Source organism: Gopherus evgoodei, chromosome 1 (genome assembly GCF_007399415.2).
Source record: "Gopherus evgoodei ecotype Sinaloan lineage chromosome 1, rGopEvg1_v1.p, whole genome shotgun sequence".
NCBI classification, from domain to species: Eukaryota; Metazoa; Chordata; order Testudines; family Testudinidae; genus Gopherus; species Gopherus evgoodei.
Window position 1 is genome coordinate 277,619,807 of NC_044322.1, and position 13,480 is coordinate 277,633,286.

General features: G+C 46.6%; 1 protein-coding gene across 1 annotated transcript in view; it reads left to right on the forward strand.

The window, feature by feature from the left end:
* Positions 1-8,367, forward strand: part of SLC5A8 (solute carrier family 5 member 8) — a 30,821-nt gene extending 22,454 nt beyond the window's left edge. Inside the window, exons 13-15 of the mRNA XM_030548446.1 lie at positions 1,691-1,794; positions 3,651-3,736; positions 7,555-8,367. Coding sequence (XP_030404306.1) covers positions 1,691-1,794; positions 3,651-3,736; positions 7,555-7,686 — 322 coding nt within the window. The 3' untranslated portion in view covers positions 7,687-8,367. The remainder of the gene's footprint in view (positions 1-1,690; positions 1,795-3,650; positions 3,737-7,554) is intronic.
* Positions 8,368-13,480: the final 5,113 nt, after the last annotated feature.

A 13,480-nucleotide genomic window follows, 5' to 3' on the forward strand; every position in this document is an offset into this window, starting at 1 on the left:
ATCAGTACTATAGAATTGTACAGTCACATGTGCCTTACTGTTTCTGCAATGTGGATAGGCAAAGGGGACTTGTGTTTATTTCATACAGTTTTACTATCTAAGCAGGTTAAACCTTGAGGATGATTAAGAGTTTTCAGTGAATCTTCCACCAACAGTTTATCCAGCAGCATCATATCTATGCGGAAGTAACTAGCCACATTCTGAAAACCATAAGAGTCAAGTGCAACGGGTGAAATTCTGAGGTCTTTTTCCTCTGCAATTGTCGTATTGTCTTACATTGTATTGTGTCGTACAGTCAAAACAAAACAACTCCCCTCCCCCAAAGAACAAAACAATGATATAAATATCAGAACAAGGATTAAAAGACAATGGCTAGATTAAAAATTCTATGGGCAGTCAATTCTTGTGTCTCAGGACATAACTGGGTCAGCAGCTGGGTATCCTTAGGAAAAAGTTCCCCTTAGCTGGTGTAGTATTGCATGGTTAGGTGAATTGTGAGATTCCTAGGCCTTCCCCTGAAGCAGCTGGATACCTGATTAGATGGATCACTGCGCTCGTGTGTCTGTGTCTATGTACTGATTCACCAGCATGGCAAGTGGGATGTTACATATAAAGTCAAACAAATCTTAGACACCAAAGCACTTGCCTTTAGTAGGTTCTGCAGTATATCTGTTCTGCTTCAAGCAACCTCTTAGAGTTAACAGTGGATAATTTGTTACCATTTCTAAAATGAAAAACAAAGTTTCAATTTCAGCAAATTTAAATTGTCATCAGTGTAAATTTAAGTGCCAAGTAGGCACTAGGAAGTCAGAAATACATACATGCTTAAAGACATTGGTCCACGTGTTTCTCTCAGTGGCATGTTACAAAGGGGATCATAATGGTGGTTTTTTGCTGCTGCTTTGTAGCACAAAACCCCGTAAGCAGAGAGAACCGATACCTAGTTGACTGGACTCAGGTTAACTGAGATTTAGTGCACAGCACCATCATTAATAAGAGATCTGCAGAAGTGATGGCACAAGTCCATGCCTAAGACACAAAGGACACTCTTCCTCCCCCCCCCCCCCCCCACAAGAAAGCCACAGGGCTGGCACTCCATTGGTGTAGCATGGAGAAAACTAGGCGGTGCTTCCCTGTCTTGTTTGGAGCCCGGTGCCCCTCAGTGGTGGAAGCCGAATGAGCCATGCCACCATCCATGATGCAAGGTGAAGCAGCAGCGGCCCTGGAGCTCCTGCCTCCTGAGGACAAGCTTCGGCTTCACCCTGGGCAGCCATACCCCCGAGCCGCCCTGCCTCCCTCAGCTACAGCATGGGCCTCTCAACTTCTCCTCCTAAGGCCTCACGGGGTGTGAGTGGGGGGAATGGAGGGGACTGAGCCCTGATGGGCATGGTGGGACAAAGACTCATGGCCAGACTCTTCAGTTCTGGCCAGAATTCCTAGTGGAGACACAGGGTCATGTGATTTTACTGGCCATGGCCCATTTGCCCACCATACTGGCCTGATGCTGCCAGTTTTACCTCAGCATTTGAGTGCCAGATGGGTTTCTCTGCAGGAGAGTAGCATGTGACTCATCATATTTTTAGTACAGAACATTTCTTATATTTACTCTCTTAGTTCCTAGTTTTACGCATTTTCAGGCTGTCTGAATTTGAAGGAGACTCTAACAAAATGTTTCCCCCACTTTTCCTAGACCTGTCCTGGCTGATTATTGGTATTCCTTGTCGTATCTGTACTTCAGCACACTTGGGACCCTGGTCACAATAGCTTTGGGAATGATTGTCAGCCTCTTAACAGGTACCTTTTCCAGAGTTTTGATTTAACACAAGTATACGCTGTTTTCCACATTAACATGCACACACAGGAACTGTCCCTATCATGAGAAGTTTCAGTGACCGCTCTGGTTGAGCTTGCACTCTCTGGTTTCATTCACTCACAGCTTTCTAGAACCTTTATCTTTTGGCCTGAAATTTTCCAGACATGGTCTCTGTTCAAAGGGGGCATTGCTTTCTCCTTTGAATTGTGAGGTAGTTACGTCAGCAGTTTTTCAACCTGAGGGGATGGGGGAGTGGGAGGAAATCCATTTAGCCAGTGCTTTAACCTGAGCAGGGGCTGAGGTTTAAGCGCTGCCATCCAGTGCCGTAACAAGGGTGAGGCAAATGAGACACTTGCCTCGGGCGTGCAAAGCGGAGGGGCACAGCTCTACCATGGTTGGCAGCACTTCGGCAGCAGCTCTACCACTGCCACTTCTTCAGTGGCAATTCGGCAGGTCCTTCTCTCTGAGAGAGACTCAGGGATCCGCTGCCGAATTGCTGCCGAAAAGCCTGGAGCTGGCCCTTGCCTCAAGCACAAAAATTCCTTGTTACAGCTCTGCTGCCATTCATCCAGCGTGGAGACAGCCCTGTCTGAGGAGAAGCATCTTTCCTTCTCCCAGAGGTTAATAGTGGTTTTGTGTTGAGTGAGTTCAAAGCATTTGAAATGTGCTTACTGAGCATGCCCAGTGGCCATTTTCACTATGCTTGCCAAGCCATGCACCCAAGGAAAGATTCGTGGTGTAAAGCCATGTCAGCTGCCCAAGGAAAAGTCTAGTGAAATAGATTGCTGCAAATTACTAAGACCCTAAGAATAGGCATGACAGTTGGGATCTGAACCCCAAGATCCGGACCCAACCCTCTGGTTTTGGTTCCAGGCAAAATCCAAAATGAGGCTATTATCCAATTTGGATGCAGCTGAAAAAAACCCCAAAGTGTAGCTGATCTCTCAATATTTCCACCATTTTAGGCCAGCAAGAGCAGTTGGATCCTAGACCTGATTCAGTCTAACTCCTAACCTAAAACTATTCTAGACCTGAACCCTGCATCCTCAGCTCAGCACTAAGGCCACACATACTAGAACACAGTGAACAGGATGGTTTCCATGAGACTTACTGCACATAGAACCAGAGGAGAGTAAGGCACATCGTCATTGGTTTCTTTACTCTAGAATTCCTCAAACTCTTTCTGGAGCAACCAGGAGCGCTCTCATTTTCCTTCTCCCACTTCCTCCTCAATGATTCACATCCAGGGCTGGATTTAGGGGCAGGTGACTCAGGCAACTGCCTGGGGTACTGGGCTTGGGTGGTGCCGGGCTCAGGGTGCTGTTTGTATTGTTAGTCACCAAAAGGGAAAATAGAACGTTTGAAGTAAAATGTTTCAGGTGTTCCATATGTGGATTCATTTTTCACTAACCTTCCAGAACGTTCTGGACCTTTGTAAAATCTTGTGGAAACCTTCCAGACTTGCTTATATACAGCATGAATAAATACAGATTTACAGATCCTAGAGTGCAAATGTTTCATCTTCTGTGACAGGGATAAATCACACATACAAATTGTGCATCAAAGTCATGAAATGGGCTATAAATTCAATAAAAAATAAGGTATTAAAAAGTTTAACAAATGGAGGGGGAGAGGGCGCCGAAGATGCTCCTCGCCTAGGGTGCCATTTGGTCTAGGACTGGCCCTGTTCACATCATGACAGCAGTCCTTTAAGACAAAGTGCGTGGGAAGGCTGGACACAGCAGGTAGCTGGAGTCTGATGTACCCTTATCAGTTGACTAGGCTTACCTTGTTAAAAACAATTGATAAAGAATTTAACACTGTGGGTATTTTGCAGGAGGAATAAAGCAGAACATAGATCGTAAATTCTTGCTGACCAAGGAGGATTTACTGTCCAGCTTCTCATTTTCTAAACCCAAGACAGTAAGTAAAGCTATGTGCATGATTCTAATTTGCCTCCTTCAGGCAATCTGTCCTCCTGGGTAACAGATACAAATACACCAGACTGGGGGTGTTACATTTTCTAAAGAAAAAGTTTCAGTATTCCTCCATTCTTCGATCCAGATCCTGTCCTTTCAGTTTCTTCCTCTGTACAATTCAGTATTGGTCACTCCAAACATACAAGATGTGACTGGAGTCCCAGGGGGGCCACACTGACATTGCTCAGTTAGGACGAACTGCAAAAAATGGGTCACACAATCCCCAATAATGGTGGTTATTCTAATATTTAGATTCACCAAGCCAGCAACAAAACAGCTTCAACAATAACTTACTGGTTACCCAGAAGCCAACAACACAGTTCCCTTAAAGCAACCTAGTCTTGGGCTTCCACCCAGACAGCCAAGTCAAATATGATGAGGATTACTGAAAATCTTGTTCATCGTATAAAAAAGTTTTACAATCGCAAAGTTACCTACCAGGTAACCATAAGCAGATTTCAGATGAAAGGATCAGGTCCCAAGAGACCTTTATAATGTTCCTGAGGAAGCCTCTTGTCAGCATAGTCCTTGGGTGAACCATAGTGTCTTTGAAGAAACCTCTTATTTCCTAAACATCACTGGTAATTAGCTACATGGATTAACATAAGTCAATTGCCTGTCTCCAGCCATTACATGTGATTTATCACAAACTTCAAAGAGAAATTCAGACAGCGATATTACTACATGTACAATTCATTGAAATGTTAACATCTTCTTTTGATCTCTCTAACAGAATACACGATAAACAGGAACTGTTTGGTTATATTGTTAGAGGTTAACAATATATATATAAATACACAAAAACCACAACCATCATCTATCTATATCTCTCTAAAGGTTGAATTTGGGTCAGTTAGCCTGCTAGCTGTGTAATCCTTTCTGGCTCTGTGTCACACAAGGGCAGACAATAGAATAAACACACCTTAAGAGGCAATGCATACTCTAATAATGTGACAGAGTAGGAATCAGAATCAAGAGCTTCTCCCAGGGGACTACATTTTTTTTCTTCTCTCCCCCTCACCCCATATGAATGGCTTATCCTGTAGGAAACACTGGTGCTTTCTGATGTAACTAGTTCATTTAAGGCAGCAGCTGTGCCCACGGTGTATCAGGATTAGGCAGCTGGAATAGACAAAGTAGCTATTTATGGCTACAGTAGCAGGTAGTATTTGGCTTCAGGTCAGCAGATTAGAGAGAACACCATAGCACTCCCTAGTGCTCTCGTGAAATAGGGCCAGTGGTGCCTTTGCATTTCAGCAAAGCTTTCTTGTTTTGTAAATCTGTTTTCTAGCTTGTTTCTGATATTGCTCATTAGACCAGCTACAGTTTGAGGGGGAAAATTTCCCAGCCTGTGGATCCACATTACACACACCTCCCAAGGGCGGCTCTAGTGGACCTCCCGCAGGCATGTCTGCGGAGGGTCTGCTGGTTCCGCGGTTTCGGTGGCGCATCCACAGGCACACCTGTGGGAGGTCCACCAGAGCCGCGGGACCAGCGGACCCTCTGAAGGCAAGTCTGCAGGAGGTCCACGGGACTGGCGACCGGTAGAGTGCCCCCCGCGGCATGCCACCATGCTTGGGGCGGCAAAATGGCTAGATCCACCCCTGATACCTCCACAAAAAAAAAAAAAAAAAAAAAAGGAAACAAATGGAAGAAAAAAAGTATTAAGTAGATTGGAGATAAACTTCTCAAAAATATAGTTAGATTATTAAAGAGCCAACAGGTTTTAAAGGAAAAATATAGCTTGTTGGCTGCTGTCTTTGGCAAGGCTGTAGTGGTCCATCCCCTCGTGTTAAAATAAACCAGGAAAAGTTTCAGCAGCCAGGGAGCAGCATTCTAAAATGCATCCCTTAAACATGGAGGGCCAGATCCTCAGCGGCATTAAATTGTCATAACTCCATTGACTTGAGTGGAACTACAACAATTGCCACAAGCTGAGGCGTTGGCCTGGAGCCTTTATCCAGTCTGAGGCTCACTCACTCCTATGAGGCATCTCACTGAGAGTAGCTGCTCACCTGTGGGAAAAACAGGCTCACAATGTGGCTTTTAGCATTTAGATTAAAAAAAAATTAGTTGCAGGTCACTTGTAAGGTCTGTGTTTTCAGTACACTCAGTTAGAAAGAATGGCTAAGGCAGCCATTGGATAGTGTGCTGTGCCACATAGAGAACATCTGTCTTAGATGATCCAATTTGCAGCCTCTTCCCCTTATGAAAACTTCTTGTGTTTTTTAATACATTACATGTTATTTGTCCACATAGAAACTGAACCAGACCCTCAGCTGGTGTAAATCAGCATTGCCCCCCTGACTGCAATGGAGCTCCACTGCTTTACACCAGTTGAGGCAATAAGGCCATCAACCAAATGTGCAAGTGCATGTGAATGCTGCTGCTCACAGATTAGATGGCCATCGTACTTGGATCAGATACAACTGGCTTATTACATAGCGCAAAAGCTGGGTGGAGCATAGGTGAAATAATTACTATTAATGATTGTCTAATTATTGAGGCAAAATACGTGGGCGCCTTCCATTTTGGCTGAGCCAGTCTAGGGAAATGGAGATTTCTGTTTAGGTGTAGTTAGATGTAAGGAAGATGCAGTGTCTGAAGCAGGGATGCCAGTAAATACTGATTTTTCACTAATGAAATGAAGGTAGGCACGGGGATTAGGAGACCAATAGCTCATGGTGGGGATGACATGTTGGTACACTAGAATACATTTTGAATGACAATAGCAAAGTATGTGATTAAACCCACACATCCTCCTCATATATCTAGAGAAATTCCAGCTGTTACAGTATATATCAGTTTATGCTTTCTCTCCTGTCTACATGTATCAGCCTGCTCTGTCCTACTAGTTAAAATCCTCAACTACAGGCTTGAGTCTTCCCCCCATTCCCACCAGTAAAACTCTCTTGACTGCAGTCTCACAACCCAGAAACAAACCATCCCAGTATTGCGCTGTCCAAGCATAGCTGGTTAGTGTATTTTCTCCATGCTAAAGTCTAACTGACCACGCCCACAACTTTTAAATCAATATTGAAAAAAGTGGTGCCGGCCCTGTGTTTGAATAGCGACTCTGGTTGCTTTTTAACTTTTACTTCTTATTTGAAAATCTTGATAGGAAACTCTTCTTGCTCAGAATTAAGGATTTGTTTGGTTTTTTTTTTAAATGAATTGAAAATGCTGAAACTGTAGTTTTTTAAAAATGTAGTGACACTTAAATGAGAAATTTAAATGAGAAATTTGCATCTGCTGTAAGGCCCCTTCGTGCTGTCAGTATGATGTAACGGGGCCATAGTGTAAATGGGCAGTATCTTCAAATCCACCTAAGTCCCATTCAAAGTCAATGGGACTTAGGCGTCTAACTGGCCAGGTTTGAAAACCTCACCAACTCAGAATTAGGCCCTACCTACTAAAACAAATCTATTTATTTAATCTTGTTCTCCCTTGGAATAAGTCAGAAATATGGTATGTTTCCATTCCCCTTCTTGCTCCCTTTGTGCCTTCCCTGAGCCTCACTCTTCCCCACTTCCTTTGAAAATATTTAATGTTCATTGTGTGAGCTATGTTTTGGTGCCTCACTGTAACGAGTCCTGTGTATATGTCACCTGTGCAGCCAGGACATCAGGAAGTGAGAGTTAGTATAGAGGACTGATCCAGCAGTAGACAACAGCAACAGTGCATGTGTATATGTATGGGCGTGAGCGCACATGTGTGTGTGTGCGTGTGATTCCATGCCTCACAATGTGAACTTTTTTTCAGAATGAAAAAGTGGAAGTTTTGAACTGGAAACCTTTCACCATGGCAGATGAAGGAACCGACAATCCTGTTTTCAACCACATTGAAATGAATGTCACAGAAAATAAAGAAAAAGTCAATGGTGCCCATGTATGACTTAAGAGGACAGTGTAGATGTTGTGTTAAAGACATTGCCAGCATTCCTGTGAAGAGTTAGTTACCCACCCTACCTGGGGTTATGTGCAGTAATCCCTACTAAAATCCATCACCACATTGGAATGACCTTGCCATTAAGACTGATTCCAAGAAAGGAATCAGAGCATATTGGCCCAAAGAAAAGTGGGTAGTGGGTACTTCATAACATACAACTCTGCTTATTTTGGGAGACCTTCCAAAAGGCATGCATCTGTGCCTGTGACAGAAGTGGACATGAACTAAGAGCAAGCGAACTTTAAGCATCCTCAAATGTGGAGAATGTTTTGTTTTACCTCCAATGATTATACCCAGTGAGCACAACAAGAAACAAATGATATTGGCTTGGTATTTATTTATCATGTGCACAGTTGTCTGGCCAAGTGCTGGCTTGGTAAACTGCTTTTCTCAATCCACTGAATGACACATTCAGTTCTAAAATATCAAGATGGATCCTTCTCTCCCCAGAATAATTCCAATGACTGCTGTGGAGCTGCTCCTAATTTACACTGCTGAAAGAGAAAACAGAATCAGGCCTCTGCCTCTTATAGGGGATCTTTATAGGATGGATTAAAGCCGATGTTTCTATGTGAAATTGTCATTCAATATTGGTTTGGACTCCTATAAAAAAATATTTACATTCAACCTCAGTTAATTTTCAGCATTATTTATTTTATTTTTAAAAAGAGCATCTAGTTTTCATAGACATAGCTATTTTTCTTTCCTGGTCAATTCCATACTGTTTCAGTGGCAAGGTCAATATTTTACTCTTGCAGTGTGACAAGGAGGTTGTGTTTTTATAATGAAGGCGGGATTATCTAGTATAATGTTTCTTTACAGAAGTGCTGACTCTGAGCTCCTTCTATTTAAGTTTTTATAAAGTCATCCCTCATGGTGGTATCTGACTATTTTCTGAGCAAGGAATTCAACAGTGAATTGGTTGGTAACATGCTTACCCTCCCATTCCTTCTCAGTGCATAGTCTGACCAGCTAGGCCAGGGGTCGGCAACCTTTCAGAAGTGGTGTGCTGAGTCTTCATTTATTCACTCTAATTTAAGGTTTCACATTCCAGTAATACATTTTAATGTTTTTTAGAAGGTCTCTCTCTTTAAGTCTATATATTATATAAATAAACCAGTGTTATATTGTAAAATAAACCAGGTTTCCAAAATGTTTAAGAAGCTTCATTTAAAATTAAATTAAAATGTTGATCTTACGCCACTGGCCCATTCAGCCTGCTGCTGGTCTGGGGTTCTGTTCACCTAGGCCGGCAGCGGGCTGAGCAGGGCCTGCAGCTGGGACCCCGGCTGGCAAGGGTCCGGTAGCCAGAACCCCAGATCGGCAGCAGGCTGTGCAGGGCCGGTGGCCAGGACCCCAGACCAGCAGTGGACTGAGCCGCTCAGCCCACTGCTGCTCAGGGGTTCCATCCGCCGGCTCCTGCCAGCCGGGATTCCAGCTGCCAAATCTGCTCAGCCCACTGCTGGTCTGGGGTCCCGGTCCTGCCCACATACAGTGAGTACCTACCTTCTCCCTGGTTCTGGTCCATTCTTCTCCTCTCTCTGCACTGAGCACAAGGCTGGGGGTGGAGGGTCTGGCCAGGAGCTAGAATTAGGGAGGGGGCTCAGGGTTGGGGGCAGGAGGTTTGGGTGTGGAGCACTTACCTGGGCAGCTCCCATTTGAGGCGAGGGGTGCAGGTGGGAATGTGTGGCGGGCAGGGGTGCAGGGGCTCCCGTTGGTGCTTAGGGTGGGGGTGGGGATGTGGGGGGTGCATGGGGTGTGGTGGGGCTGGGGATGTGTGTGAGGTGAGAGTCAGGGCAGAGGGCTGGGGGCATGTGAGAGGGGTGCAGGTGTCAGAGCAGGGGGGCTGGGTATGTGTGGGGGTGCCAGAGTCAGGGATGGGGTTGTGGCGGGGGGGGTGAAGGAGTCAAGCAGAGGAGTGGGTGTTTATGAGGGAGGTACAGGGCTCAGGGCAGGGGTCTGGGGGGTGTGCGGGGCTCAGGGCAGAGGGCTGTGGGGGGGGGTCAGGGGTCATGGCTGGGTGACTGCCCCCCTCAGAACTCCCAACCCCCCTGTTCCTTGGCCCCTGACTATCCCCTCCTGGGACCCATGCCCCTAACTGCCCCCCAGGACTCCAACCCCTATCTAAGCCTCCCTGCTCCTTGTCCCCTGACTACTGCCCTAGGACCCTACTCCCTACCTGTCCCCTGACTGCCCTGACCCTTATCCACACCCCTGCCCCCAGGCAGACCCCTGGGACTCCCATGCCTATCCAACCACCCCTTGCCCCCTGAAAGGATCCCCAGAACTCCCGATCCATAAACCCCTCCGCTCCCTGCCTGCCCCAACCCCTCACCACACCCCTGCCTCCTGACAGGACCCCCAGAACTCCCAACTCATCCAACCTCCCCAGCTCCTTGTCCCCTGACCACCCCCTCCAGAGACCCCCACCCACCCAACTGCCCCCCCAGGACCCTCCTTGCTCCCTGTCCCCTGACTACCCTGACCCCTATCCATTCCCTGCCCCGTGACAGCCCCCAGGACTCCCATGCCCCATCCAACCCCCCCTGCTCCCTGACTGCCCCCTCCAGAGATCCCCCCACCCCTAACCACCCCACCCGGGATCCCAGCCCCATCCAACCCACCCTGACGTCTGTCCCCTGACTGCCCCCACCCCTTATCCAACCCCCTCAGCCCCAGACCCCTTACCATGAGGCTCCACACAGAGCCAGATACGCTGCCCGCTGGGAGCGCGCAGCCCCAACCCCCAGAGCGCTGCGCACACAGCAGCAGGGCTCCAGGAGAGGGGGGGAAAGGTGTGGGAGGGGGCGCTTGGCTGGGTGCTCCGGCCCGGGAGCGCGGACCCCGCAGCTTGCTGCACTAGGAGAGCAGGGCCATTGGCCCACCCTTTGCGCACGCCTATGCTTCTACTCCCTGCCCCCATGGGGGGAGTGGAGGGCAGAGGAGAGTGAGCCCGGCTGGGCAGGATTTTTAATGGCACTCTGGAGTCCTGGCAGGCAGCAGTGTGCCATTAAAAATCGGCTCGCATGCCATGTTTGGCACGCGTGCCATAGGTTGCCGACCCCTGAGCTAGGCTATGCACTAGTTGAGTTCCTTTGGGTGCTGGGAGGGAGGAAGGGTCCCCCCCACCAGGCTGTGAAGCAGCACCAGAGCTGCTCTGCAGCCACTACTGCAGCCTCCACACTCCTCATCCAACCTCTTCTGCTAGGAACAATGGGCCATGGCTGATTGGTTGCACTAAGTGCCATTTTTTTCATTAACATCTATTTTCAATGGAAATGCAACCAAACTGAAAGTTTTGTGGATAAAATCATTTTTGGCTCGGTGTTCATGGAACAAGCGAATTCTGTACTAGAGCTGGGCAATATTTTCTGACCAAAATTTTCTGGTGAAAAAACATAAATTTGGCGACATGTAAATGTTTTGCGAATTCATGTTGATTTTTTGCCGTATTCTTTTGGTTGAAAAAAAAATCCAAAAAACCAGCATGGTTTGTTTCAACATTTTGAAAAGAAGTGTTTTGATTTTTCAGTTCCAATGACTTTTAGCTTCAAAGTTTCCTTTAAATGTATTGAAAAATCTGGTCAAAAATGAAATGTAGATTTTGTTGAAACTAAATTTTTTGTTTGACCAAAACCAAAAATGTTATGACTTTTCAATTTGGCAAAAATTTCAGTTGTAATTTGTCCCTTAACAAATTTTTCAGAATTTCCAATAAACAACAAAAAACATCCATTTATTCTTTGCCCAGCTCTACTTTCTACCTCTTTATCCTCAGAAGGGGTTAGATTATATCAGAGGTGGGCAAACTATGGCCCGCAGGCCACATCCAGCCTGCAGGACCCTCCTGCCTGGCAGGGCTGGCTTTTAGCCAATTTCCCCAATTCCCGGAATTGGGCCCCACACCTTAGGTGGCTTTTTAAGTTTTTTTTTTTAACTCACCCAGTGGCGGGAGGGGAGGTCTGCTCTGGGGCTTCGGCAGCATTTTGGTGGCTGGGGGTCCTTTGGTGCTACCCAAGTGCTGCCAAAGCCCTGGATTGTCGCCGGGTGTTCGAATTGGGCCCTGCCATTCATAAAGCCGGCCCTGCTGCCTGGCCCAAGAGCTCCTGGCCCGGGATGCTAGCCCCTGGCCCCTCCTTCACTGTTCCTCCTCCTGCATACTCAGCTCACAGTGCTCTGGGTGGCGGGGCTGCGAGCTCCTGGGGCAGCACAACTGCAGAGCCCAGACTAACCCAGTGCTCTGTGCTGTGTGGTGGTGACAGCATGGCTGGCTCCAGCCGGGCAGCGCGGCTGTAGCGCTGCCAGCCACTGGTGCTCCAGGCAGCACAGTAAGGGGGTAGGGAGCAGGGGGGGTTGGCTAGAGGGCAGGGGAGTTTGGAGTGGTGGTCGGGGGGGCAGAGGTGTGGATAGCGATCGGGGCGGTCAGAGAGCAGGGAACAGGGAGGTTGAATGGGGGCAAGGGTCCCGGGGGGGGCAGTCAGGAAGGAGGGGGGATTGGATGGGTGGGCGGGGGGCAGTCAGGGCCAGGGATTCCGGGGGCAGTCAAGGGACAGGGAGTGTGCAGGGGTGGATGGGGGCAGAGGTCCCGGGGGCGTGGATAGGGGGTAGGGGCCAGGCCACAACCCCCTCCCCTAATTTTCAAAACCCGATCTGCCCCTCAGGCCACAAAGTTTGCCTACCCCTGGATTATATAGTAGGAGATTTAAAAGATAGCTGATAATTGCTGCAGGCTGCCAAACCACTGGGTAAAATGATTGATCTGAATCTGTCTCCCAGTGTTTTTAGCCATTCAGCTGTTTACACCTAAAGCATTTGTATTATAGATTAATTTTAAAATTACTCTTCAGTGTCTAGAATAATTTTTGGAAATAAGTGTTTGCAGCAAGTCCTCTTGGTATAGCCTACAAACATGTCTGTGGAGTAAACTGAAGGAAAATATTTACTGGAACTTACCTAAAATACTTACGGAAATAGTCCAGTGAAGGCTGAAACAAAACTGGTGAGAAATTGGGCCAGCTCCTCAGCTGGTCTAAGTCAGCATAATTCTGGTGAAGCTATGCTGATTTATATCAGATGAACCTGGCCTTTTGTCATTACTATTTGCCATCAATGTATTCTACACATGTAGAGCAGAAAAGGCTTGAGAAGCTGATGATGCAAGAAGGTAGCTCTTCTGCTTCTGGTGTGTCCAAAAAAGAAACACTGCATTTCAATTTAAAAGCAGTGCCGAGGTAATAAATCATAACAATTAGAACTTCAATGGTACTTCTGACTCACAGAGATCAAGGAGGGTAAGTAGCAGGATTCCCATTTTAGTGAGAGACCCGACGCATACTGAAGTTAAGTGATTTGTCCAAAGTCATGTAACAAATCAGTGGTAGGGCTGGGAACAGAAACAAAATCTCTTGTACTCTATCCACTGACCGTATTGCCGCATGGTACTGTGCCTACTGTATAGAAAGTCTGCTATAATGATTAGCTCATATTTGAATGTGTTTTTCAGGCTAGCAGTTGATTATTATGAAATAGCGTCTGTTTGTATTTCATTGTATTTTGCTCTTATTTTGAGTACTATGTGCATTTTATCTGATACGTGATCGAACTGGCTAGGATTGCCTTTGACTATATCCTTTTGTCATCAAGCCATATTTAATCAAACCAAATAAACATGTTTTCCATAATACTGTATGTAAAAAAAAAATGCAGTGCCACATTTTCCCTTAAATATTGTGACAAAGTA